Source organism: Rhipicephalus sanguineus, chromosome 8 (genome assembly GCF_013339695.2).
Source record: "Rhipicephalus sanguineus isolate Rsan-2018 chromosome 8, BIME_Rsan_1.4, whole genome shotgun sequence".
Taxonomy (NCBI): domain Eukaryota; kingdom Metazoa; phylum Arthropoda; class Arachnida; order Ixodida; family Ixodidae; genus Rhipicephalus; species Rhipicephalus sanguineus.
This window is the reverse complement of record NC_051183.1, coordinates 54,371,469-54,399,268: the sequence shown is the minus strand read 5'-3', so window position 1 is coordinate 54,399,268 and position 27,800 is coordinate 54,371,469. Positions and strand designations below refer to the sequence as shown.

The following is a 27,800-nucleotide window of genomic DNA, read 5'->3' as shown; positions in this document are numbered from 1 at the left end:
GGCACTTCCCACTGCTCGTTGTTACTCTTTGTCTCGTGACGTAGTGATCACACTAGCGCTGTTATCAACAGTTGCCCTTTGGACTCTTACGACGGACGCTTGTCGTTCGCTCATAGTAAGAAGAGAGACAATTGAAGGAGCGGCAACACGCGCAGAAGCGCGAATGGGCGCGAAAACAACATGAAGCCGCAGCTTCATGTTCCACCACGTTGAGTAGCTGCGACTACGTTGAGTAGTGCCGACGTAAGCAAAAGCGTCGGTGCAACCAGCGCTGGCGGGCAAATGCCACCGACGAATTGGTCCTTACAAACGTGCAATGCAAGTGCAATGTGCGCCACCGCGACTGCACATCAGAACGTTGCCACAGGGTGATGGTTTCAACTCACCAGCATTCATTATACCATAGTCACAGACTCACATGTTTCCCTGGCTTCCATCTTGACTGTAGTGGAATACGGCTGCAGTATGCGTAGCCAGAATTTTTTTTTTTGGGGGGGGGGGGGGAGGGGGAGGGCTTACTTATACTTTATGTATGTTCTTGCTTGCATTTAATTGTATGTGTGCGTGTATGTATACACATGCAAAATAAAAAAATTCGGTGGGAGGCTTCAACACCCCCCCCCCTTCCTGGCTGCGCCAGTGAAGGGATCTGCATTTCTCCGTCGGCGTTGTAGTAGTCACGCTGAAATACCAGTTGCTTCCATAGCAGAGCATGTGTGGGGAATGTGCTATAAATAGACCTCTTTGACCCACTGCCGCCGCTCCGGCTCTCTTGACGAGCGCTGAGGGAAAGGTAAGGGGACTCGCGCGCGCTCGGCATGCAGGGCTTCTAGCTCTCACCTCAGTCCGAGTAATTAGGATGGGAAGGCCCCGCATCGTGCGTTCCGCCGCGGAGCAGGCGGCGTTTAATCAACGTAAGCGCGAACTAGCCCGGGAAGGGCTCGTCGTCGGCGAGCAGACCCCCTCGTGAGGGCTGCCCAAGCCGAAGCCATGCGTCAACGAAGAGCTGCGAATCCCGAGTTGAGGGAACGGGAAGCTGAGGTCATGCGTCAACGAAGAGCGGCGGATCCAAAGTTGAGGAAAAGGGAAGCCGAGGCTGCACGTCGACGAAGAGCTGCGGAGCCCGAGCTGCGGGAAGCACACGCCAAACATCAGCGAACTGCTGCAGACCCTGCGTTTCGAGCAAGTGAAGCTGGAGACTCGCGCAGAAGGTAAGCACGCCCCGTCTATAACATGAATAGGTAAGCCAAATGTGCGCCTACAACAAGCTTTCTTGCGGCTTTCCCTCCTTTTCTCGACAGGGGAATAGCTTGTAATGCATGTAATCATCCAAACGAAACTTGCTTTATCACAGAACACGCAAACAAATTCTAGAATAGAGAAACTTGGTGGCGTTGTGCACTAAAATAAACGACCGAGGGATGGCGCTGCAAAAACTATCATCATCATTTTTACGTAAGGAAATATTACCACAGAACAGCACAGGATCTACATCTACATCTACATATGGCCGCTGCAGTGGCGTGTGCTCGCCCGCTGGTTCTCAGATGAGGTCGTAAGGCGGTCAGGCGCTGGACCTAGCCAACACCCTCTAGAAAAGAAGAGTGTGTCGTTCTAGCCGTTTAGCTGTTTTTTTCGGCACGCGCACACAACGTTTCCATAATGTCGCCCCGAGAGGCCTCAACTCGCAAAAAAACACTTCATGCAAGTGAGCTTACATTGTTAAACAACGCTCTCTGTCGTAGTGTTGAGCATGTAAGAAACAGAAACAGCCACCTGTTTAATGAAAGTGCTAGCTGAAATCGAGCAAGTTTATCTTTGCTCGTTCAGCATAGTTCTAAGTACCCAGAACGAAGCTTGTATTGGCTGACTTGCGAGGTCGGGTGAAGCCGGCGTCGTACCAAAAAAATCCAGTCTCGCTCAGAGGCGACAGGTTCTCTTCCTCACTCGCAGCCACCTCGCAGCTGGCGACTGGAAACCCTCCGCTGTCGCAAGTGTTGCGCCGCATCACGACACTCTCCCAGCCAATCACAATTAAGCGCTAGCTCCCTCTCTCCGAAGAAGGGGAAGAAGGATTCGCTGGCTGCGCGCGCGCCGTTTCTCCCAAGTTCAAGGCGCTGAGCCGTGCTCCCAATTAGGGTTGCAGAAGTTGCGCCTTTTCCTTTCCTCAACCTCTCCTCCTCCTCCTCCAAGTTCAAGGCCAGCTGCGCTATGGGTAGGCCGCGCTTGCACCGCTCTGCCGAAGAAGAGGCAGCCGTGAAAGAACGACAACGGGAGCTGGCCCGCGAACGTGCGCGAGCTCGACGTAGTAATCCCGAGCTTCGGCAAGCCGAAACAGACGCTCAACGGCAGCGGAGGGCTAAGGAAGGAGTTCGAAAAGCAGAAGCGGAAGCTAGGAGACAACGTCGGGCAAGCAAGGAAGGCCTTCGCGAAGCCGAAGCGCAATGGCAGGCCCAGCCTGAGATTAGGGCCAGGCGTGCCAAAGCACAAAAAGAACGAAGGGCGAAAGCCAGGCAGCGAGCAACAACAAGTGTGCAAGTAGCAGAAGCAGATGGTGGTGTAGATGCATGTGACCGCAGGTTACCCTTTCCTGGTGCGACGACCGAATTCCATCACAAGTTCCTCAATAGGAACTTGGGTGCATCGTGTGCCGTATGCGACCGGCTGTGCTTTGATAGTCAAGTCACGCCGGTTGCAAGTATATGTTCAAAAGAACAGCGAGGCAACGCGTTCATGGTGCTGAAAAAATACTACCCAGAAGTGAACCACTCAACGGTGCAAGTGTGCAGTACCTGCAAAGATTCTCTTATCCATTCAGCGCTCCCCTCGTGCAGTACAGTGAATGGGTATGTATCCCCTCCATTACCTACGGGCTTGCCAAAGTTGAATCCGGTTGAGGAACGGTTAATAGCTCCTCGCCTCCTGTTCATCTGTAACCATCATTTAAAGGGGTCATGAACCACTTTTCCAGATAATCACCGAATGACCTCAGTATCTGAGTTTATTCGTCACAAATTGGTTTTCGCAAAAATTTCTCTGAACGCCGTCGAGAATGAGCGGAGTTACAGGGGTTTGTTGCACTCTCTTCTCTCGTCCCAACGAGCGTGCTAGAAGCTAAGCAGGGAGGGATGACACATATGGGAAAGAAAGAATTTAACATCAGTACATATCATGACCTAGAGCATGTGTGATGAAACACGATCGCTCTCTCCCATTGTTATTTTTGTGTGCGAGTGTGGCTGACTGTGTAATGTTAGCAGACTGTGGAGCACTGCGCCGGCATGTGGCGGTACCCCGTGGCAAGAAGTGCATCTGATCCAAATGCCGCTCTTGGTTTATGTCAGCTATTGGCCAATAGCATGCTACCCGCCGTTCAACGTCGAGCAGCAGGTGCCGGCAGCTCCGAAGAGAGCGAGGACAGGCCTCTGTATGAAAAGAGGGCTCCTGAGAAAAAGGCAACTTCGCGCTCCGCTTGTATGCTCTCCTTGCTGCGCACGACTGCAAGAACTGGCTGAGGTGTTCATAGCAGCTAGTGTCTGCTATCTGCAGGGTGTGCTTTCTCACCAAGCCCGAGGGGTGGTTCATGACCACATTAACACACGACAGCGGACGCCTTGGGATAAATGGACAAGTAGTCAACATGCATTCCCGTAAGTATCGAGACCATTGTGTGCTTTCTGCCAAGAAACATTATTGACGAGGCCACAGTTGGGGTCCATATAAAGAGACGATTCTTCGCTGACCTAGCTTAGCTGCAAGAGAGGAATCGTTAACAAATGCTTTACAGGGTTTGACAAGCTTCAAATGCACCCCTGTTCCCAGTTGGGAAGGGGCTGACAATCTTTTTTAATATGGGCGAGCCTCTCACCGTACATGCAAACACTGTTTGCAAGTACGGTGAGAGGCTCGCCCATATTAAAAAAGATCGTGTTTCTCACTACACATCTGCGCTCGATCATTTGTGTTTTGATAAACAAACAGCATCAAAACTGCTTGCCGAAGATGTGTCAGTAAGATTAGCCTGAGCAGCAATGTGCTATTTTGACAACACATTGGCGAGAGGTACATGGCATTGAAAAAAATCACAGCATATCCACGAGGTGAATGATGACGAGTGGGGCGAAGCTCCGGAGGGAATCATCGGTAAACCTTGAAACTCTTCCGTGAAATTCACCCAGTACATCATATAAAGAGTGTGAAGCACCGTGTACATATTAAACATCAAACTTTTATTGTACTGTTGGTTTACATGGTCCCTTCATTATCACCGCTTTGTGATCGGTGAAATGCAGGGAAAGTGTCCGCTCCCGAGCGAAAGAGAAAGCGCGCCAAGAGCGAGCGCCTTGTCTGCCTCCATCCGGCGACGAGCGAAAGAGAAAGCGCGCCAAGAGTGAGCGCCTTGTCTGCCTCCATCTGGCGACTCCGAGCGAAAGAGAAAGCGCCCCAAGAGCGAGCGCCTTGTCTGCCTCCATCCGGTGATTCCGAGCGAAAGAGAAAGCGCGCCAAGAGCGAGCGCCTTGTCTGCCTCCATCTGGCTACTCCGAGCGAAAGAGAAAGCACCCCAAGAGCGAGCGCCTTGTCTGCCTCCATCCGGCGACTCCGAGCGAAATAGAAAGCGCGCCAAGAGCGAGCGCCTTTTACGATCGCAGGCATCCAATGACATGCGCCATTCGCATTATACAAGCGCCATCTGTCATCTTTAAACAGCAACTCTAAGAAATACAGCAAACGCCATCTAGTGAGCAATTCATTAAACTAGAGCTGGCTACATACATACTACTACTACTACAGAGGAGCGAATGACCCACACCCTAAGGAGCTTCGCCCCTAAAAGAAGTGAAACCACTGAAACCACTTTTCAGTAAGCATGTACCAACTAGCCCAACAAAAAGTTCTATTAAGTGAAACCACCATGCTATGCGAAACTTTCCTGTACATAATGTGTTCTCGATATTGTGCTCTATTTCCATTTTCTTGTGTTCGTGTCTGCATGGCTATCTTTCTTACGATAAATTCCTGCGAACATGCTCAACCCTCAGTCGTTCTATGCTTGTGTATCTACGGAAAACACGATTTACGGTGTCACATTGCAAAGGAATTTTGGTTTATGTTTCAAAAGAGGTTGCAGTGACAAGCTCTTTAATATAGTAACAGTTGGCAAACAAGGAAAGCCTTAACCTGAAGCCAACATTTCAGCAAGTGAACGCTTTTGTGACAGTAGTCAGGGAAGACAAGTTTCAAGGATTGAGCTACCTTTTGCTCGCTCGCTGTTGATCAGCTGACACATGTGAAAGGAGGATGCCTGCGCGTGTTCTTATAAGTACTAGTTTGTAAAAACAAGTGATCTGGACAGCATAGGTCGGAAAAAAATGTGGAGCTCACTCAGACTCACTCATGGAATATATTTTGCGTTTAGGGCTCACTCGGACTCGGACTCACCAAAATTTTTCTCAACCGGACTCACTTGGACTCAAGCTCACTTAATTACTACTCACTCGGACTCATGAGTCCGTTAGCATGTAATTAGCTTTTTTGATCAAGATGTTAATGCACTTACATGCCAATATTTCACATAATCGGTGCTCTTCGATGCTCATTTTGATGTGGTACCTTCACATACGAATTATCAGAGATTGCAATCCAGTAAGGATGACATTATTGAAAGATATGCCTCACACGAGATATTTTTATCAAGAAATTCTTTTGAAAAATATTGTGGGGGAGGGGGGGGGGGTCAAGGCACGTCTGATTAAATACATATTGAGTTGGCGTATGGACACTAGTGCGTTGAACTATATGTGAGTAGAAAGTACCAACCTGAGCCGTCATAAGGCTGATAGTAATGCTGAAGTTGAGTAGTTATGACCATAGGTCGGCAAAAAAATTTGAAGCTCACGCATAGTCACTCAAGAAATATATCGTGCTTAGGGCTCACTCGGACTCAGACTCACCAAAATTTTCCTCAACGGGGCTCACTCGGACTCAGACTCCCTAAAATTTTTCTCAACCGAACTCACTCAGACTCAAACCCGCTGAAATATTACTCACCCGGGCTCACTCAGACTCACGGCTCGATCCGAGTCTGAGTGAGTTTGCCGACCTATGCTGGACAGCACTACTTGCATACACTGCACATACAATAGGGACATTTGGAAGAGCAGTACACTAGACAGCTAGGAAGTGCTGCACATCGTGGTAGCAATTCTGGAAAAATAGGGAGTAATCATTTTTCGTCAAAGTTGCTGGCCAAACGACGGACAAAAGCAGAGTTTACATTTTCATTCTTGACTATTTCCTTTAACTATTTGCCTCACTTTTATTTGAAAATAGCAGACAGTACACATCCATAGCAAGAAAATAGCAGACAGTGCACATTCAAATCCTGAACATATGCAAACACTGGCAAACTCTAATTAAATATGATTTTGTGCTCCCATTTATTGCCCTGTTAAAGATAAACATACTTTTCAAAACTCCATGTCATGCTTCAGGCGGCCTGTTATCTAGGTGGTTCAACTTGACATATGCACCGGTGCCACCCGCTTTGTGGACAGTGTCTGTCTGGTTTCTGTTCATTGAAGAGAGCTAAAAACTAAACTTTCAAATGCTTTACAAATTCCATAGTCTGTTTCACAAAACACCAGTCTTATGCACACATTTTCATTCTCCTACTGTCATCATGCAGCCAATAAATTATCAAAATAGTTTGAATCTTTTCTGAAAAGTATTCCAAATAAACATCAAACCTTCTTCGCTCGTCTATCATGCGTAAAAACACCCGTGTTTGATTTACATTCCCACGATTACTAGCCTTGCATAGCGCTAATTATAGCCGTTCTGTAAATAGCTGCACTGGCAACAATGACAACGGTAGGTTAATGGCGTTGCTCTTGGAGTCGGCGCTCTTTTCCTCTAGAGTGTGTACTAACTCTGGTTTAGGCTAGTTTAGGTAGGTGGTTAAAGGCCAACTCCGGCGATTTTTTGGCCATGTCAAAGTAATGGTGCTTTTATGTTCCCGAGACGCTCCTGTTACGGGCCCGATAGCAGAAATACTCGGCAAATTGGAGAATAATTTTAAATAAGCAAAAAAGCACAAAACCGAAACCGAAACGCAACCGAGTGTACTGTCTACGTATGACGTAGACGTTGTTACGAACGAACCGGAAGTCGTGCAAGGCATGCCGATCACGCCGGCGCGGAGTATGAAAACTGTGACAGCCGGGACGACCAGCGAAGCGCCGGCCAAACCAACGCTGTTTGTCGCCTTGTGCACAGCAGACGCTCGCTGTAGCGGCCGAAGTTAGCGGTGCCCTCGGCTGCGTCACTTCCGCCGCCTTCCCAATACTGACGTCACAGACGCAATGTTGCCAATAATTGTGGGAAGCCAGGAGGCCGTTTGCAGACAATCTTTAAAATTCATTTGCAAACAATCTGCGCATGTCTCAAGCCTGTAATTTGGCATAAATGACAAAAACGTGCAAAGGAACGTACCCAGCGAATTTGATTGAGATCCATCGACCTCGAAAAATCGCCGGAGTTGGCCTCAAACAATCTGCGCATGTCTCAAGCCTGTAATTTGGCATAAATGACGAAAACGTGCAAAGGAACGTACCCAGCGAATTTCATTGAGATCCATCGACCTCGAAAAATCGCCGGAGTTGGCCTTTAAAAGATTGTTTGCAAATGAATTTTAAAGATTGTCTGCAAACGGCCTCCTGGCTTCCCACAATTATTGGCAACATTGCGTCTGTGACGTCAGTATTGGGAAAGCGGCGGAAGTGACGCAGCCGAGGGCACCGCTAACTTCGGCGCTTCGGCCGCTACAGCGAGCGTCTGCCGTGCACAAGGCGACAGACAGCGTTGGTTTGGCCGGCGCTTCGCTGGTCGTCCCGGCTGTCACAGTTTTCATACTCCGCGCCGGCGTGACCGGCATGCCTTGCACGACTTCCGGTTCGTTCGTAAGAACGTCTACGTCATACGTAGACAGTACACTCGGTTGTGTTTCGGTTTCGGTGTTGCGCTTTTTTGCTTATTTAAAATTATTCTCCAGTTTGCCGAGTATTTCTGCTATCGGGCCCGTAACAGGAGCGTCTCAGGAACATAAAAGCACCATTACTTTGACATGGCCAAAAAATCGCCGGAGTTGGCCTTTAAAGGGCCCCTCACCAGGTTTGACAATTTTTAGCTAACGAGTGCAATGCATACACTGGGCGTTCACGATCATGTCTGCCAAAATTTGCAACGCTACGCGCCGCGGAAATGGGTCAAATTTCAAGGTGAACGCTGCTTGCCCTTCCTCTCGCGGGCGCGCGCTTTAGAGAATGAGGGGATGACGATGAGAAAATGGCCCTACGTAGATGGTAGTGCTGTGACGTCGCTCGTCTACGTAGACGACTGTGCTCTGACGTCGCCAACAGTAGCACGTGACATTGCGATAATTATTTGACACGACATGTGTAGTTTGTGTAATTTGTTGCTTGAATAGATTAATAAAACTTGAGAGAAATAATGAGACACACAAAGGGAATGTGTGCGTCTTTTTCATTTTTTTTTTCGTGAATTGCAGCGAGATGCGGGGCTAATGTGCCTCCCTTTCCCATGCGTTCGTGTCCCCGCGGTTAGCGCATCGAGCAGACGCCAGCCCTGGAAACGAAAGTAATTTTCTGGCGCCTTCAAGCACTCATTATGCTCATTTATTCTACCGCGTCCAAGTAAATGTTAATGCGGCACTGGCTCATGATACCGCCACTCTCGTGCCTGTACAAATGTCTCAACTTTCATGCCCGTCCCGCAGAAACAGGCAGTACACCACAGAGAACGCCGACAAAACGCCCACGACCACTACATTTAAAAAGAAAGGTAGCGGCCGTGCAACGCCGCTCGCGTGCTCGGGCTGCCTCGGGCACGCCATGCGCACGTGACCATGCTTGCACATGACGTGTTCATGCGTATGTGTCAAGTGAAGAGGGCAGGGAAGGGATTTGGCCGAAGCCATGCGCAAGCGGCGGGCAGCAGATCCCGAGCTCCGAGCGAGAGAAGCTAAAGCCAAGCGCGAAAGGATTGCGAAGAAGAACGCAGAGTCGAAAGCGAGGCAGGTCGAAGCACTGCGCCGTTACGAGGGCGCTATAATCGAGACGAGAGGAATGAAGCTAAGCGACGACGAAGGAACGCTGATCCCGGTCTCCGAGTGCTGGAAGCCTTTCAGTGCCGTCAGCGACGTTCTACCAGCGGTACCGACGGGCGGTTCAAGCAGGAGTTCCTTGACGGGAAAATTGGGCAGTTGTAAAATGTGTGATCGACTGTTGCTCGAATAATAACGTTCAGCCCAGTCACATCAAAGCTTGTGCAAATTGATATGCTCGCTTTGACAACTTCCATGAAACCTTGTGATTCAAGAACGCTTCGCTGTTATCCGCACTGGCGGGGAGGCCCAAGCCCCCCAAGTTCTTGACATTTGCATATGTATATATATACACGCACACATACAAACACACGTACGCACGAGCATACATAAGGTATGTTTGAACCCTCCCCTAAAAAAAATTTCTGGCATCGCTGCTGAACATCAGCGTTCGCGACGTTACTTAAGCTGGGCTAATTTTAACGTGGGGGCTGTTTGGGGCCGAGGTTGAACCGTGCGGAGCGTTGATCAGTTTTGCGAAGCGGGAGAAGGGGAGGCCTAGCATAGCGGAGCAGGGCAATTGCTGAGAGAGGGAAGAGCGGAGGCGCAGCTCATGGGGGCGTAGCCAAGGAGACGGTGACGAGCGGCGCCACAGAGCATTCCGATGTTCTGCTACGAGCATGGTGAGGCCGAAGAAGCAACTGTCTCCCGAAGAAGAAGCGGCGCGGCAGGAGAAACGGCGGGAAGCTGCTAGGCTAGCGGCCCAACAACGACGTGCCGATCCCGAGTACCGAGCAAAGCAAGCCGGGGCTAAGCGACAGCGAAGAGCCGAAGACCCCGAGTTTCGGTCTCGGGAGGTGGCGTCACGACTGCGCTACGACAGGGCTCATCGGGAACAGATACGTTTGGCCGCGCAGCGGCGAAGAGGCTCCAACCCTGGCTTGCGAGTCCTAGAAAACCTCCGTCGCCGAGTGGCTACAGCCGGACCCGACGAACGGTTTAGTGGCATCACGTTTTTGTAGCTAAAATTATTAGAGCAGGTGACTCGACTCACGCCAGATCGCCGTGGCACTTTGTAAAAGAGACGCTAAAGCTGAACAAAAACCATCAGCAGCTACGCTGTTTAATCAGTTTTCAGTGACGCTGTGCTGAATTTTTCTCTGCGGCGATTACGCTTCACCGGAAGCGGTACTAAAGAGTTCTAATACTTTGGCCACTTTGGCCGCTTTGGCTTCACTAGTTCACTAGCATATACACCACGTGATGTAAACATCCGGCCGCCAATTCACAATGGCGGCCATGCAGTCGACTATATTATTATTCCCATTGACGCAATCGTAACATATGCCTGTGCTGCACGGCAAGGACGCGTTCCTCAAGAGCCTGATTTGAATAAACACTCAATCAGGCTCTTGGCACATCGCTTTTGCACAGCACGGGGAAACATCGCCGCGGCTATCGGTGTGTCCGTTTTGCGTAATTTCTGCTGTCGTATCTTCTGAAAGCAACAGCTGGAAAAAGTTCAAGAGCTATTTCTTATGTTCTGCCTGCGTGACTAAAATGCGGGGAGAAGTAAAACGCTCGGGAAACTGGCAGAGTGGCGCACGCCTTCACTTCGTTTGCTAACGAAGAGCAAGGTAGGAGTGGCGGCGGCAGAACAAATGAGATCGTAGCTGAACATGCGCGGAAAAGAATTCCCGCCTTCTTTGTCGTTTTCGCTTTACCACTGCGTCCCTAATGTGCCCGCGTCTACCAGGCACGCAAAACAGATTTCGAATGTTACCATGAAGGCGAAAGCCTCCAAACGCGCCGTGACGGGAAAAAAAAAAAAAAATCCGGGAATGCGTGCGGAAACAGCTGTGAGCGAGTAAAAAAAAAAATGCATACGCGCGCAGCCGACGTTTCCTCTCGGCTTTACGCTAAATCGGCGCATGCACACTGCGTGCTTGCATTGACGTCACTGAAACCGCCGTGTTGGAGCACCGGCATGTGGGGACTCGACGTTTGCGATGTCACATGTTATCAAAACATCGCGCATTCAGGTTCTTTCGTTATTCATGCACGGGGACGTTCCTGTCACGTCGTTTTCACATTGACGCGACCTGTTTGTCATCAAAGACGCCATCGTGGAGTGCCAGTTCGTCACCTCACTTATCATTCACTAACACTGAAGCAGAAACCGTGTTTCTAGGCTGTCCCAGAGTAAGGAAAGTCTCCTTTTATGCTTTCAGATAAAAGAAGGGCGTATAAAATTCAGGAGTACCTCTTGTAATCTTGTGTATAGCTTAGAAGAATATTTGAGATATTTGACTAAACAAACAGAGAAAAGTGTTGAAAGTCTGCGAGCTACTCGGCACGGCTTTTCTTCCCTGCCAATGCTAGTATGCTACGTCGGTGGGCAAAACAGGAAGCCATTCATGGCATGTGCTTGTAAACGCTGAAATCATGGTTGTTGCCGGCGGCGGCTGATGAAGACTGCATGCCCTCGCGGGGACGGCTGTGCAAGTATGCCACAGAGGAAGAAACAAGTCGCTGCTCGTGCTGTTGCGACTGAATGTGCATGGCTCCGAAGGTGCGGGTATCCCAAACTGCGGAAATGGGAAGCGAAACAACAAGCGCGATGAGAAGTGGCTGAATGGCGTTGCGTGCAAGAAGAAACTGCCCACAGAAGATGCCTGGAACAAGAGGAAGCAGCCAAACGCTGCTTACAAGAAGATAGCAGTAAAGCGCTTGAAGGACAGGCACACAGGAAGAACACAACATGAGTGCTTTACTGTTATTATGTCACACCAACAAGGCCGAACATCAACACTGGAAAAAAAGCCAGAAAATGAGGCTCGAAGAACTGTGCGTCTTCAGATGCATGCGTCGGCTGCGAAGCTTCTGCGGCGAATCGGTTCGCTGCATGTAGCATGCTTAACCAATTGCGTTTTGCGAACGATCCGACTCTAGTTGAAGCATGGAGTTACGTGCTGCCCGGTGAATATTTTCCGTTGGAAAATGTGGCAGGTGTTTCATGTCTGTCGTACCTGTGCTGCCTTGCATACAGAGATGCCCAACCATGCTACGACCAATGGGTATGCACATCCTCCTACGCTGGCCCACTTGCCGCAGTTGAACTTGGTCGCTGACTGGTTAATTTCGCCCTGTGTGCCATTTATGCGGATTCAGTGCTTGCTCTTACCACTGATTGCAGCTCATCTTGTCTTATGACAGTGCATCATGGCTTTTGCCTTCTTGTGTTACGAGGGTGTAACACCTGCCAAACTTTTGTTCTGTTATGTGCTCCGTTTTGGGAATTGTCCCTGTATGAAATCTGTCTCGCAACATAGCGATTACGTGGTTTGGAACTCGTGCAATTCAGCACTGGTCGGTTGCATCCTGTATTGATGTAAAATGCAAGGGCATTCATGTCTGTATACGACTCATCAGCTTTTTCCCGGAGATACGCGTTACGAAAAAGCAATTAAGATGCATTTAAGATGGCAGTACTCTTGCTGTTTTAACCAGCTGCCTTAGTTTTCCTTCACTGAGAAGGATAACTGTGTTGCGTTATAATGACCATCAGGATTTCAGTTCCTTAGGCAACATGTGAAGATTGCGCACGTCAGCGTCATAAGAGTGCACACATACGTCCTGCCTTGAGTGAAATGGCGGATCATCCAGAATTTTGTTGCTTGTTGGCATGCTGTTATGGAATGCCCGAAGGAACTGCTCACCCATGAGAGGAGGCGTCGCACTGTAGTGAGGAAATGTCGACTATATGCAAACCTTTATGAGAAGCAGTTAGAATGCAGTTGTACGTGGAAGCATTTTTGTGTGATAAAAGCACAGGCAGTGAGACAGAGAAGTGCCAGGGGAAAGCCACACTGAAATCAGGCGAAAGGAACGCATAGGCAGGCGCATGACAACAGCTGAAACTCGCTTCGTGAGACACATGTGTGCTTTCGGGTAAAACTATAGCTCATTGGTGTATTGTCATACTGTGCGCGGTGCTCCTAGTGGTGACAAGGGGCACACTCACATCGTTTCTAGCGTCACTGTTTTCATCACTTCATTCCAATGTTGCTGTTAGGGTTAATCAATAACAATAAGCTTAAAAAATTTATGCGCAGCTTCAGCTGAACGTCACGAAGGCTTAACAGGAGCTAGTGGCATCAGCGCGCCTTTCCTCCGCTTTCGCCAATTGTTGGCGCAACCTTCCTCCTCCGTCACCAGCACCACTTGTGCTTAAGCACACGCTGCCATTGGTCGACTCCTTTCACCAGCACAGCCAATTGCGCTTCTGCTCTCTCCTCCTCTCCACACCACCACTTCCACCGTAGCCTCACTTCCCGGCTCCTCTCTACCCGGCTTCACCCTCTCCACGTCGCTACCCTTTCTTTATCAGGCTCATCTCGCTACACTAGTGTTGTGTAGGGCAGGAGCGCGGCGTAACCCGCGGCGGGCCGACGGAGAGGCCGAACGACGGGAGGGCGCTCGGAGTGACGACGCAGAGACCAAGCTTCGGCGAGACTGACGGGAGACTGCCCTACACAACAACTAGGCTTTCTTTTCACAGACTTAGCTTTACCCATGCTCTCCCTCTCATCAGGCTTCACTCTCGCAGCTAGGCTAGAAAGTGCGGATGACAAATCCCCGGAGATTTACTTCAGCTTTAAACAGCTCCGTTGTTAGAATAGCCAAGTAGGGCGTAGAAGTGCCACAAGAGACTAACGATGCTCGGCAAGATTTCAGACCACCGAAAAGTATTGAACTTTTTGTGAAAAGTTTTTGGAGATGCGCCATTAGGCCAAAAATTTAGTGCACTAGAAAGGCCTAAGCAAACTGGCTATCGTACGGGAAATGACAGAGATGTTATACTAGGCGTCTTAGGGACGTGACTCGCAAGAATCAGTGGCCTTCTTGTTCGCAGGCTGCAACAGACCCACCATTCTGCAAAGAGTGCCACAGCATCGACAAGGGAAAGCAATGTGTCAGATGAAGGCGGTGTGAGCATCGCCACGACGAGGCCTACAGACATCTGCTCCAAGCGAGCCGACAGTGCGAGTGAGATGCTGGTGGTGCCAGCGACGGTAAATATATGTGCGATTGCTTCAGTTGTGGTGAACCAGGTGCCCGATGCGTTGTATACTACGGGACAACTTTTCTTGGCAATGAAGGGAAGGCTATAGAGCTGAACTACGTGTGTGCTACCACTGAAGAATATAATCCCACAATTGCGTCCGTGTTTTCTGTGTGAGAAAAAAAAACATTACTTTATTTTCTACGGGACGCTGTTTGAAAAGAGGGTCAGCACGCACAAAGGAGATGTTTATATTTGTTTGACTTTATGCAGCTTCATTTTATATTTTTGCGCGTGTGAAAATATCGCACCTTTTACGTGCACCTCACTGTCAAAATGGCGTCGTTGTCCTCAGGTGAGTGCTCATCACCCTCCAACTCTTCCATCTACTCGCCAAAGGAGCTTGTGACGAATTTCACTATAAAATGGCTGCCTGAGCCTGTGACAGCCACTCGAATAATCAAACGGCCGTTATAAAAGATACGGAAGGTTCACAAACCAAAACTAAATTCAAAATGTGCGCCTAAACGGACTACTTCATGGAGCATTACATGCACAGTAGCTCCACCCCCGTAGCCTTTCCTTCATTGCCAAGAAAAGTTGTCCGTGAGTATAGCTAAGCTTGAGTGTAATCAAGGAGTACAAGGTACATGTGCTGCTCCATGTTGTGCCTGAAAGGGAAAGCATGCAAAACATAAAAAGATATATGTGTGATTGCACTCCAAGAGAGGCTTACTCTAAGGAACTGAACACTTTGGTGAATGGGCCAGTACTTTGCCAAGTCCCGACTGAAGCAGTGTGTAGCCTTGCTTTTCGTATGAAACGCGCTGCAGTAGCTTCTGTCATGATGTACCAAGAACGCACATTTATTTTTTGTGTCACAATACCTTTTGTACAGCGATTTCATTGGTTTTGTCCCTAGATGAACGATGGGAGTGGTGTGCACTTTAAAAACAGCGTGCACACACTTTAGAAAGTGTTTTTGTCCCAAAACCATAATCACTATCTGGTTTGCTTGCATTTAAACTCTGCACTCACTGCTTTCTTGTGAGAATGTTATGTAACGGTGATAGCAAGCATGCTATTTGTGACCTGAATTTGCGAGGTGTGTGGCCAGAAAAGCAAGTGAAAGGTTTGCATGTTGCACGAGGCTCGAACAAGAGGGCTATGTCATATATTGAAGCTAAAACAATGTATACCCAGGAGCAGTTCACGTGGGGGGCAAGTTTAGTGTGCACTGTGTTTGATTGACTGGTATTTTTGTTGTGGCGACCCAACACTACTGGCACCCACAAGTTTATGTTGAGCCAGGCATTTGCCGACAAGAATGTTCCCAGCATTGTTGGGTGGTCTATACTTGCTTAATGGTTGCTAGACAGAAACAGTATTCTTCATAAAACATTCAGGAAAAAAAAAAACGTTTGTTCCCCTTATTCGTTTTCGCGCCTGACCAGGAATGGCCAACCTACTGCAGTGTGTGCAAGAAATCGACAAGAAATGCACAGACAGCAACGATACCACCATTAAAAGGGGGCGTGGACGTTGCATTTGGGACCAAAAGAAGTGCCGACCGCGAGTTATGCAAGACAACACAGGCATCGCTCAAACCTTTCATGGTGGACTGGTCGACGGACACGGCGGATCTTGAAGATTCGCAGGACACCAACGCGCTTAGAGGAGAGAGTCCAGGTAAATGTTCAGACTTGTCAAAGACGACCTTCTTGGTGTTGCCATTGAGCTGCTCTCAAGGTGAAAACGACAAAGCTGAACAGTGTTTAGTAATGAACTTGGGTCAAACACGGTGGGCTAGTTGGTTAACGTCCACGATAGAGTGAGTAAGCGCAACTTCACGAGAGTGAAGACAGGACAAAGTCTCTGTGTGTTTTCATTCTTCGTCCTCGTGAAGTTACGACATACCACAGTTGTGAAACAGAGAAAGTTCGATGAAATGCCCGCAACTGGCATTGAGTTGGTGATTAAGATGTAATTTGTGATCTCGGCAATTATGTCACAGACAACTGTGTCCCACTGGCATTTTTCACTTGAAATTTCCCACTCAGCACCCGCAGATTTTGTAACATCCATTTCATCTATGCCGTCACGAAATGCAATTGCTTCTTCTTGGCTCTAAGCCTTGCAGTCTTAGCCATCACAGCGCCACATTTCAGAGTGCACCTCTTAGGTGCTTGTTCCTGTGTTGAGCATCTGCGTGCCTCGTCCCTTGGCATATCTGAGCGAATGAGCACAATGAAAGATTAAAGACTGAGAAGGAACGCGTCGTGTCCGCGTCCTCCAATCAAAGTTCAGAACGCAGTCTCGTGATGTGGTGTTTTGGTTCCTTCCGATGCCACCAGATGGCCCTGTTTTCCACGAATCTCAGTGTAACTTTTTCTTGGCGGAATCAGCGTGCACATTGAAACCTTTCAACGAAAAAACATACTACTGGTGCTATCATACGTTCAATCATCGTGTTCATCTTTTGCATCTCACTGTTACAGTATGGTTCAATATCGATAAAGCGACGTTAGATCATTACACAACAATCATTCTTATTGTAGTACAAGGCAATTTTAAGAGTATATTACCTGTGCAGAAACACACAATTCATGTCATTTGGATTTGTGTTGTCTGGCAAACTGAAAAACACCCGTAGAGCTGCACTCAAATTTTGCTTTAGGCAGTATGGTGATAGTCGATATTTTTTTCATTCGGTTTGAGTGCTTGCTTGTTACTGTTACACAAGACAGGTCTGAGTTTCAGTCGAAATCGAAGACAATCACAAGTGCCTTTTGTCCACTTTACTTTCTTCACATCTATATCCCAATTATTACAGATAACATCTCCTATACTTTCCTTGGCATTATTGTCTGTTAGTTCTCATTAATATTGTGTATAACAAAGGAAAACGAGCCCTTAAAAGCAATCTGCTTTCCTTCATTCATAGCAAGGGTCTCGTTCTGGCAGACTTGATGCCTTCAGGTAGTTTGCAAGGGATTATTGTTCAGCTGCCAGCTTGTAAAAAGATCACGTGCTACGTGACGCCAAAAGGCAGAACAAGTGTTCCACACTCGCCGCCATGGCTGTGAACAACGCTGACTAACACTCCTAGGTTTAAAGGGACACTAAAGGCAAATATTAAGTCGATGTTGATTGTTTAAATAACGGTCCAGAAACCTCGTAGTGCTACTTTTGTGCGAAGGAAGTGCTTATCTTGAAATAAAATCACGTTTTAGTGGTCCGCATCGCGTTAGCGCACTTCAAATCACCCGCCTGAAAGCGGTGTTTCTCACGTCACTGCTGCCGTGCCCAACTTGCCCGTCTTTACTGCGCGGTGGTGCGCACTGGCGGCGTGCGCCATTCGGGCATCTGGCAACATCACATGCATGCGGCATTTTGTTGAACTTTCTGTCAGAGTGACTTTCACGAGTGCGCAAAACACACGCGGCAGTACGCGATACCGAAACTACGACTGAGACGCGACCGCGTGAGCGAAGCAGGGTGCCGGGCGAAGCGTAGTTCGGCGAAAACGGAACCTTTGAACCACGCACGCCGTTCCCCATGGCATTGCCAAAGAGGTTCTTTTTTCCATGAATCATACAGAAACGAACAAGCAGCATTTTATTACGTCTTTTGATGCACGGAAGGTTCTTTTTTATTGCAGCTAGTTTGATTACGAGTGATTAATTGTAGGCGAACTCTCTCGCGTCATCGGGATCATTTCCAAAATGTGCCGCTCGTGGCACTCATCGTGTAATACATTTAGCTTAATTTCTCGGTAAGTGGGGCACTGCTGTTGATAATATTGCCGTTTTAGACGTTGTCATACATTGAGCTTTCACTCTGACATAAATTGTTATTTGCCTTTAGTGTCCCTTTAAACATATATACCCTTTAAAGTGGACAGGGGGATGACCGCCGCCATAGCTCAGTGGTAGAGCATCGGATGCGTTATTCGAAGGTCGCAGGTTCCGTCCCTGCCGGCGGCAAGTTATCTTTTCGTCCACTTTACTTTCTTCACATTTATATCCCAATTATTACAAATAACATCTCCTATACTTTCCTTGGCATTATTGTCTGTTAGTTCTCATTAATATTTTGTCGTCTTTGTAGCTTTCCCACACAATCTCAGTAATAGACCAGAGAAATGGTGTTTGTTTTTTTTTCGCCCACAGTACTATCTCTGTATGGGTCATCATGGCTTCCTGAAAGGGATCAGAGCTGTGGAGCTGCCACAGTACAGGACAGTCAACCAGGTGGGGTAAGTGCTGGCTGGTACTTGTGTGGTCACTGTAGATTTTTAAGCGAAGCATTTATAACTCCCAGATTTCGGTGTCATAGTTGAAAAGTCAAACTATCCGTATGTATCATATCCTCAATACTTTCTTCCCCTTTTGTTTCCTTTATCTCTCATCCGACCAGGTCAGAATCAGCGAATCTACGTACAGCAGCACGTGCCCAGAGTCAGACAAAGAAGCTTGGGCAGAGACCTTGCTGCCGTCAAGACGGGGCGTGGACGTCGCGGTCGGGACATCAAGAATCTCCGACCAAAATTTGTGCAAGTCCTCCCAAGCATCGGTTGTTCCCATCAGGATCCACAGGTGGACCGAAACCTCCGATCTTGATCTACAGGACACTGCTGAAGTCACTGGAGAGCATCAAGGTAAAAGCTCTTTCACACTTTCAACTAGCACTGATCGCGCGACCATTCGCGACTGGAGACCAAAAAGAGACTCAGTGCGACCGATGTTCACACCTGCGTGCAACTTATGCCTGCCGCCACACAGAATTCACGTCTGTTCGCATTGCCATTGCCCCATAAAATAAGCTGGCGTCCTGTTCCTGCACATCGGATTGTTCCAGACATTTGCGAATGCAGTTGTGTGACTGAAAAATTGAGCAGCGAGCGACTGAGCCGAAACAGTCGCTTTGCGACCAACGCGGCCATTTGAAACCATTCGCTTTGCGACTAACTTGGTCACGCGACCGGTGCTAGTCGCAGGTGCGAACGAGCCTTAAATGTTTGGAACTATCAAGGGTGACCTACCTCGCTGCTTACATACCGCTGAGTCACTCTCAACTCCAGGAGTTAAAGAGCTACTGATACCAATTTTCGAAGTTGAGATTAAAGAAAATCGACGGTGGCCTTTTAACAGTGAAGCTGTTTAAGCTAGCCGTCATTTGTGTGTGCGGCCTATCAGAAAACTGTCATCATGAGTGGGTATGTGCCACAGAAATTGGGCAAATCCCACTACTCACCCTGGTTCACTAAGAGAGAGAGAGAAAGCTATAAAAAGAAAGAGAGAGAAAATTGAGAAAAATAATGGGAGTAAAAACAAAAAGATAGACAGAGAAAGAGAAACACAGAGACAAAGAGATAGAAAAAAAATAAAGATCAAGAGAGAAAAAAGATGAAAGAAAGGAAGGGAAGAAGTAGAAATAAAGATAAAAAGAGCAAGGAAGAGAAAAAAATAGAAAGACACAGATACGAAATAGGTACAAGAAAGAGAAGAAAGGAAAAATGAGAAACAAAGAAGGCTACCCAGCTGCGCTCTTCCTTCAGGCATGGCATGACTAGTGCGATGCTGCCATACAAGGGAACGGGAAATGCAATGGCAGCTGCGAGAAGAGCCCGAAGTGATGGAAGCCCTACGCCAACGACGACGTGCCCGTACAACTATGAGAGGTGCAAACGTTCGGTTCTGGAGTTTGGATATCCGTGCGGATGTCCAAACTAACCTAGCTAAAGCCTTGCAACAACCTGGAAGCAACCAGTTTAGACTTCTGAATCGTCCAGTTTTGCTGTTTCATGCCTTGCGCAATGTAGTGCAAGCTTCGCTATTTCTTTTTTTTTTTAATTGATTTTCAAAATATTTCATTTTTAGGGGCATGCCCTTACTTAAGCATTTTTTTATTTCAGTTTAACATTATGCTCGACAATTATATTTAGTACCATTGCTGACCTAATGTGTGGCAACTCTCTGGGAAATTTTGAACATTCTGGCTATTGTAGAAGCAGAGCAAATAAATCAAATTTGAGCATTATTGAACAATATGCCATATTTTCGTTTTTTTTTTTCTTATGATAAGATCCCCAAAACTGCAGTGTAATAACTCTATTTAAACTGGTGCTATTCAAGAAAAATTACGGGACCCGCAGCTAGAATAGTTTTCTTGTAGGAATTCATCAACATCCCATTTTCACACAATTTGCAAAAAGCGGTTGTGGCTCAGTAAAGGCTTCCAAATTTTTTCGGCAAAGTTTTTTTTTTTTTCACAACACAGATTGGTGTAGTGGTCCTGGGGACTTGAACAGAAAAATATTTTTTTTTCTAGCGAAATTAAAGAGGATCGGCAAACATGCACCAGCGTTCATCTCTGAACACATCCTGGAGATGTTGTGGCAAGTGAGAGGGGATATGTGTAAGAAAAAACCTAAAACTGTGGAGAGTGAGTTATTGGTTTGGCTATGGCAATGCCTCGGCTCGCACTACTGTCGCTGTGGTGTCGACTTATACCCCTGTTACACGGACCAACTTAAGTGCGCTTTGAGAGAGTGCACTCCACTGCCAGTGTCATTCATATGCTGTCACACAGGAAGGCTTAGTGAAACTCGCCGCAATGCTCACTTGATGTCGAGAGAGTTCACCAAACTCACTTTGCAGCTTCGGAATGTCTAGCCTCAGTAACGGTGGCTCGAAAATAAGTTATCACTAGCTGAGCTCATAGTACTTTTTGAATTATTGTTTTCATTATTAAGAATATTGTTATGCATTAAAACATACTATACCACAAAAAACTAGATTTCTATTCTCACTCTTGGGCAGTTTACGGCCGCAGCCGCCAGGGGCATGCCCAGCACACGCCATACGATGGCAGCATTCGCCGTGTTTGTACCTGAAGCTTATTCAAAGGGCTGCTTATAGCTGTAACAAATTATCACATAAGAAACATTGCCTGAAATAATATCTGTCGTGCTACTTAATTACCCGTCATCATTGCCATCATTTCCAAAGTACACTTCTCTTTTCCACACAGCAGCGTGCCACCAAAGTGACGTTCTAGAGGCGTAAGTGCACATGCCAAAAATGACACTACATTTGCCAGTGTGACAGGGGTATTAGCGTTCCAAAAGAGGGGTCGCCTAAAATCTTTAGCCTTCCAAAAGGCAGGGCACCTAAAATCTTAGAATTTAGTTTCTAGCTTTACCACACATCTCGTAGTGATAGAATGGAGAAGCAGCATCTTTTTCCTTTTCTTCTCATGCAGTACCATTTGCACAAGGGTCACTACGGCTTGCCAACGAGGGCCCTGGAATTGCCACATCGCAGAGCGGTCAAGAAGACGGGGTAAGTGCTTCCAGAAAGATAAGTTGAATGAGTAAGTGTGTTAAAGGGGTACCGACACAGAAATTTTCAGCTGATTTTTTTTTTCTTCGAATGAAATGCCAATCCCTCAAGAGCCTAGCAAATCTACTGGTAAGCATGAGTGTACCCTGAAGTCATGGCATGGTACCAGCTTCTCGTCACGTTCTCGTGCAAGATATCACAACATTTCCACGGCCGTGGCTCTGTCGATGTTGCACAAGCGGCCATTTTAAATGTTTTTGGAGACGTGCAAGCAGCCATTTTGTATGTTTTGGTAACTGACGTCATCACAACTAGCAATATTGGTGCACGGAGTCACCAGAATTGATAATATAGCCTGACGTCACGCTAGTGTCGATGTCGGTAGGTGTGCCGTTCAAAAATTGACTCGTATCAAAATAAAATATCTTGTCAGCGTTTACCGAGCTTCACAATTGCTTAGAGCAGTCTCTGTATACAGGAGATTTGCATGATGGAGTAAACTTGTATTTTAGTAAATTACACCTTCCACAATACCAAAAGCACCACTCTTGGGGGGTTAAGAGATGCTTGGTAAGCACCCGAAGGTCGCGGGATTGAATCCCGGCTGCGGCGGCTGCATTTTCGATGGAGGCAAAAATGTTTGAGGCCCGTGTACTTAGATTTAGGTGCAAGTTAAAAAACCCCAGGTGGTCGAAATTTCCGGAGCCCTCCACTACGGCGCCCCTCTTTTGGGACGTTAAACCCCAGATATTACTAGATGCTAAGCAGCTTTTGCTCGGGGCTGTGTCCGGCGGTGGCATCCACACTCCACTGCGCATGCGCCTACTCTCTCTCCCACTCTCCTCCTTTACGCAGGTGTTCGGTCGCCTTCTCTCCTCTCCTCCCCCACGCTGCAGCCGCGCCGCAGCCTCTCCTCCAACGTGATGCAGCCGCGCCGCAGCCAAATACAGCCTGTAACCCACTCTCTCCTCTCCCTCCCCCATTTCACGTGTATATAAGCTCGTGCGGTTGGTCGGCTTCCGTCATTCCGTCATTCTCGCTTCGCTCCCGTCCAGATGAGTTGTAACGTCAACGTCAGTGCCAGCTGCAACAGCACTCCAACCTATGCTGAGATCATCACGGAGCAGCAGCACAGGGCTCGCGATGCCGAACGCAAACGGCTGCGCAGGCAAGGTGATCCCGAGCTCCGGGCCAGGGAAGCGCAAGCGAAACGGCAACGTCGAGCTGCAAACCCCGAGGTCCGGAACGCCGACATTGAAGCCAAGCGTCAGCGTCGAGCTGCAAACCCCGAGGTCCGGAACACCGACATCGAAGCCAAACGTCAGCGTCGAGCTACCGCTTCCACTACAGAGAGACAACGCGAGTCCGCGGCGAGGGCAGCGAGGCGTTCTAGGCAACTGCAACGACCGGGAACCGACGGAGCAACCGCACGATTCAAGCGAGACTTCCTTGACCGGAGCTTCAAGCCCAGCTTCAATGTGTGCGACCGACTTTGGCTCAACAGCAACCTGAGCAAGGTCGGTAGCATCCAGAACGAACAACACTGTAACGCCGCCGTTGGCGTTACGTTGGTGTCACTCGGTGCTAACGGAAAGCACCGCACAAACACAATGTAATGATAACACAAACACTAAATGCAAACCTTACACACTAACGGAAACACCAAGTGAATGTAACGGAAACTTGGTGTGTGCCCCCAATGCTGCTTCGCATCCTCTCATGGTTCCCTTGAGTGGGAGATGGTGTAATTTTTTATTAGGTGCTTGGTAAGCAAGTGTATGGAAATTTGGCCGATGCGATTATGGGCAAAATATGGGCAAGAAAGAGTCGGAAATCCACGTCACACTGGTGTCATAACATCAGGCTGGAGTTTCAGCTCTCAGAAATGAAACTTTACCTTATTTTTCTCTTCGAATAACCTATTATAGCAGAGTTAATGATAATACAGTGCTAATAATAATATCTGGAGTTTATTGTGCGAATACCACGATATGATTATGAGGCATGTCGTAGTGGACGGCTCCGGAAGTTTCGACCATCTGATGTTCTTCAACATGCATAGACGTTGCACAGTGCACGGGCCTCTGGCATTTCGCCTCCATCAAAATGCAACCGCTGCAGCCAAGATCAAACCCATGACTTTCGAGTCAGCATCCGAGCACTGTACCACTGCGGTAGATGAATGATAATACATTTCTCACAAAATAATTTATCAGTGTAAACAGATTTAGAGTTTTGCTTTAAGTGTCCCTTTAAGCTTACTGCCAAAATGCTTGTTCTTATTCTTTCTAGATTCGACAGCCTGCATCGAGCAGTGGCGGCGGGTCGCCGGACTCTGCAGCTTTGTCTGGACAAGCCAGACATCTCGGAACACTTCGGACTGCTGTTGAGTGGGCAAAGTATTGGAAAAGCGAGTCCAGGCTTGAAGAGGCAAGGCGGGTCCCCTTCGCTTGCACCAATTGTTTGACGTCATTCGGGGGAGTGGATAAGCTTGCCTCCCACGTGGAGTCATGTCCGTGGCCGGAGCCGTACCTGTGCAGCATGTGCTCTCACCCGTGCCCCGACTGGGAGGCATTGAGGGACCACAATAGGACAGCCCACGTACGTGAGGACAACACGTGCGAGTTCTGCCTGTGCCGACATCGCAGGCGCGGGAATGCGATGCTGCACGTGATGCAGCACGTGCGCGTCCAACAGTTCATGTGCAACATGTGCCTGGTGGCGTTCAAGGCGAAATACTTGCTTGCGGATCATGTCAGACGGTCTTTCGTGGGGGGAATTTCGTGTACGCAGTGGCGTCGCCGAAGGCGGCAAGAGGGCAAAGTGTGGCTCCTGCCGAAAATGCCACAGGCTCAGCAGAGTGAGTCCGCCATCGAGCAGCCGTTCAAGTGCGACATGTGCTGCGCTGCACTTGCCGACGAGTCGTCCCTCCAAGAACACGTGCTCCATCACAAAGACGAGAGTCCGCCAATGCCAGAAACAGGACTAAGTTGTAGCCAGCAGCTGCAAGTGGAGGATGTTTGATGTGTGTTTGCATGTGATTGTGAAGTTCCATCTCTGGCAGCAGGTCTTAAGGCCAGCTGCGAAATTTTGTTTCCATTAAATTCATCGTGATCGAGTTGTACATGTCGCTGAAGCAATCTTGAGAAGACCACAAGGCTGATAGCCTAGCTTTCGTGTTGGCAGCCTTCAGGCAGCTCGTAAGCTGGTGACGGATTCACCTGGTGGTTGTCACCGTGATGTAGGTCCATGCACATTGCCTCCGAGATCTGTCAACACCCCCTCGTCTCTGAGGTCATGCCGAAAAGCTGCACCTTCTAGGTCATCCCCCTTGTTTCTTACTTCTGGCGAGCTGTAGTGGTAGTTTTCTGTTTTTGTTTTTTACAGCAAAAGCTGTTATAAGATCACAACAACAGCCAATTTTAGTGATGTAGTTGTCCGTCACCGGTGTCCGTAACCACTATCACGCGAAAGGAGAAAAAAAATATCCAGGATTTGATGGGATTTGAACTCAGGCCCTCTGCGTGGCAGTCGAATATTTTACCACAGAGCCATGCCGGTGCTTGAAACTTCTTCGCAAAAAAAGACCCTATACAGGTGTCATGTCAAGCAAGGAATCACGTTAACATATGTAATAGAGCGTGGTAGAAGAGTAAAGTAAGAACCAGGCATCACACAATGTGAATTGTGTAACTAGTGGATCATTTAAAGCTTACAACCCATTACAAAGGGCTCAGCCATAATTCTTCGTCATCAGCCACAGCATCAATGTGCAGCGGGTACCACGTTTCTCCGCAGAATGATGAATAATGGCATAGTGGGTGTGCCCCTTCTGCACGCGCAGCACGTACCTTGCAAGCATACTTGTAGTAGTTGCCCCAAGAGAGTTTGCAATGGGCTCTAGGAAAGCCACTCTTCCAGCTTTCACTGTGACTGTGCTGCGTGTTTTGCGCAGGCCTGGCGTTTTAACGCGATAGCGTTGAAGAGCTCGTTTCACAGAAATTCCGGTGTCAGCGTCATTGGTTGTGAGCAAAAAATCATCATCTTGTTTGTGACGGAAAAATCAAGAAAGCTGTAAATAAAATAAGTAATAAAAATGTTGGGCCCGAATGAGAATCGAACCCAGGCTGTCTACGTGGCAAGCAGATGTACCACACAGCCACGCCTCTGCTTGGAACTGCACTGAAAGTAACTTTGATGCTTCACAGACATACGCGTCCTGTATACAGGTGTCACAGTACGAGATGTAATATTGCAGTAATATTGCGTGGTACAAGCATAAATTGCCATCGGGTGTCACACCATGTGAATATCATAACGACTTTGTGGTTTAAGGCAGCCACCCATTACAAAATGCGCACACATTGCTGCATGTATTCCCTTAAGACGACGTAGTGGGTGCATCGCAACTTCTAAAAAGTTTCTCGCGCATAATTGCTCCTACCCATTACATACATAAGGCACACACCTTAGTGCGCGCATTCCGTTACATACAAGTAGTGGTCAAAGTACGCACTAGGGGCAGGATATCACCATCGCATTCAACTATTAAAGGCAAAGCTTAAGCGTTCCCCAATTTTTTTTTTTTTATAAAAGACTGCCATTTTTGCAAGCTTTATGTGGTGCTTCCTGTATTATATCAAACGCCAAATTTTCAAGGGTCTTCTGAATCTACTGTCTGGGACAAGGCCATTTACTCAAATGAAAATTCTGTTCCAGTGGGCCTCTGTAATAAAAGAGCAGAAAGTTGAGGTCTGTTCAATTTGCGTGCACCACCTGAACGAGTTCACGAGTGGTTTGTTGTGATGTGCTGGGCTTGTTTACGATTAAAAATGCAAAGCATGTGTTGGTGACCGAGGTGTACAGTACTCTCTGAATGAAACGCGAGATTAATTCTTAGCATAACCGCTGCTATGAGCAATTGCTTGCAATAACTGCATCACGTCACTGCAAATCTGTCCTCTAAAGGTAATTGTGGCTCTGATGCAAGTGTGCAAGTCAAAATTATGCCGATACCACACAAACTATAGATGCTGGAAACGAAAATATGGGCATTACTTAACCTTAATATTTTGCGTTTAAATCGGTGAGTGATGTGACCATATGTAGTATCTAGCTGCCCACACTTGGGTGTTCGCATGATCGTTGTCCTTGGTATATACTAAAATTGGCGTAGGATGACGCGAGTGTATGAAGAACATCAATAACAGGTCACGACATGAATAACATGACATGCCTGCCATGTACGTCGTCACTGCTCAGCCAAATGTAATATTTTAAAAGACGAACTTTTAATTGTTAATGTGCACAGTTTTACATTAGCAGCGAAGTACTCATTGTTAGAACGGAAACCGCCTATCACGACCCTCTTGCTCACATGACTGGTAGGCGTGCTGCAGTTCTGGGGGCGGACCTTGTATTTATTCTTGGGCAGACCTTCGCTATCTGCTTCGCATGACATCGATTCCCGCGGTGCATGAAATCTGCTGAAAATTTTCTGCACCCTCCCTGCCGACTTGGTGCAAACGCGTAGGTGCAGAGAAACTGCGTAGCAGACGACACAGCACAGGGGTGCATATGCCATTGGAACTCCCTCCACACACATCTGCTGTGTCTACACAACATGGTGTGCGTTTACACCACAAAACGTCCAACATTCGGTTGACAACTTCTCGAACTTCTGTGGACAGAGAACATTAAAGCGACTCTAAAGAGAAAAATAATTTTTCTAGTATTACTATTGAACAATCGCTATGCTTGCTGCGAGAAGAGCATGCTTGGCAAGCGAGAAAACACGCAAAAAGAAAATGGGGGTGACGCCACCTTGAAGTTCCCGCAAGAGTTTCCATGATGCTACAGATTTTGACGGCATCTCCTAGGGCCTATGCAGCTGCTAATCGTTAAATATGAAGTACATTGTCGTCTGAGGGGGCCAGAGACGTAACGTACAATTTTTCAGGGAATTTCATTGAGCCATTAATGTTGCCAAAATACGGAGAAAGAAAAACACACTTTGAAATGTGTGATGTTGCGTGCGGAGATTTCAGCTCTAAAGTTGAAAGTCAAACCGACTTTTCCTTTTGTATAAATAGACCTATGACAGTGAAATTAATTACTATAAGGTTTTCAGAGAATAATTTATCAGTCAAAACTGATTCGCTCTTGCACTTTAGTGTGCCTGTCTTCACCGTGTTGGCACCTTCTCGCGAACTTGCTGGTGTCGTGTTGTGCTTACTCCATGAAACTAGAGCTGCACAATTTCTAGACT

The 27,800-nt window shown here is 47.7% G+C and overlaps 1 protein-coding gene across 6 annotated transcripts; it reads left to right on the top strand.

The window, feature by feature from the left end:
- The first annotated feature begins 770 nt into the window (after positions 1 to 770).
- LOC119401916 (zinc finger protein 2) lies at positions 771 to 26,404 on the top strand. Of its 6 annotated transcripts, none has more exons than XM_037668930.2 (7): positions 771 to 1,211; positions 14,037 to 14,196; positions 15,641 to 15,875; positions 18,359 to 18,444; positions 18,606 to 18,846; positions 21,453 to 21,532; positions 23,825 to 26,404. In XM_037668930.2, the coding sequence occupies exons 1-7, from the start codon at positions 991 to 993 to the stop codon at positions 24,554 to 24,556; spliced, it is 1,755 nt and encodes a 584-aa protein (XP_037524858.1). In that variant the 5' UTR covers positions 771 to 990; the 3' UTR covers positions 24,557 to 26,404. The 6 variants fall into 6 exon arrangements, with proteins under 6 accessions (XP_037524858.1, XP_037524859.1, XP_037524856.1 ...); XM_037668931.2 differs by lacking the exon at positions 771 to 1,211 and adding an exon at positions 2,239 to 2,846 and having other exon boundaries at positions 23,825 to 26,403; XM_037668928.2 differs by lacking the exon at positions 771 to 1,211 and adding an exon at positions 9,749 to 10,118.
- Positions 26,405 to 27,800: the final 1,396 nt, after the last annotated feature.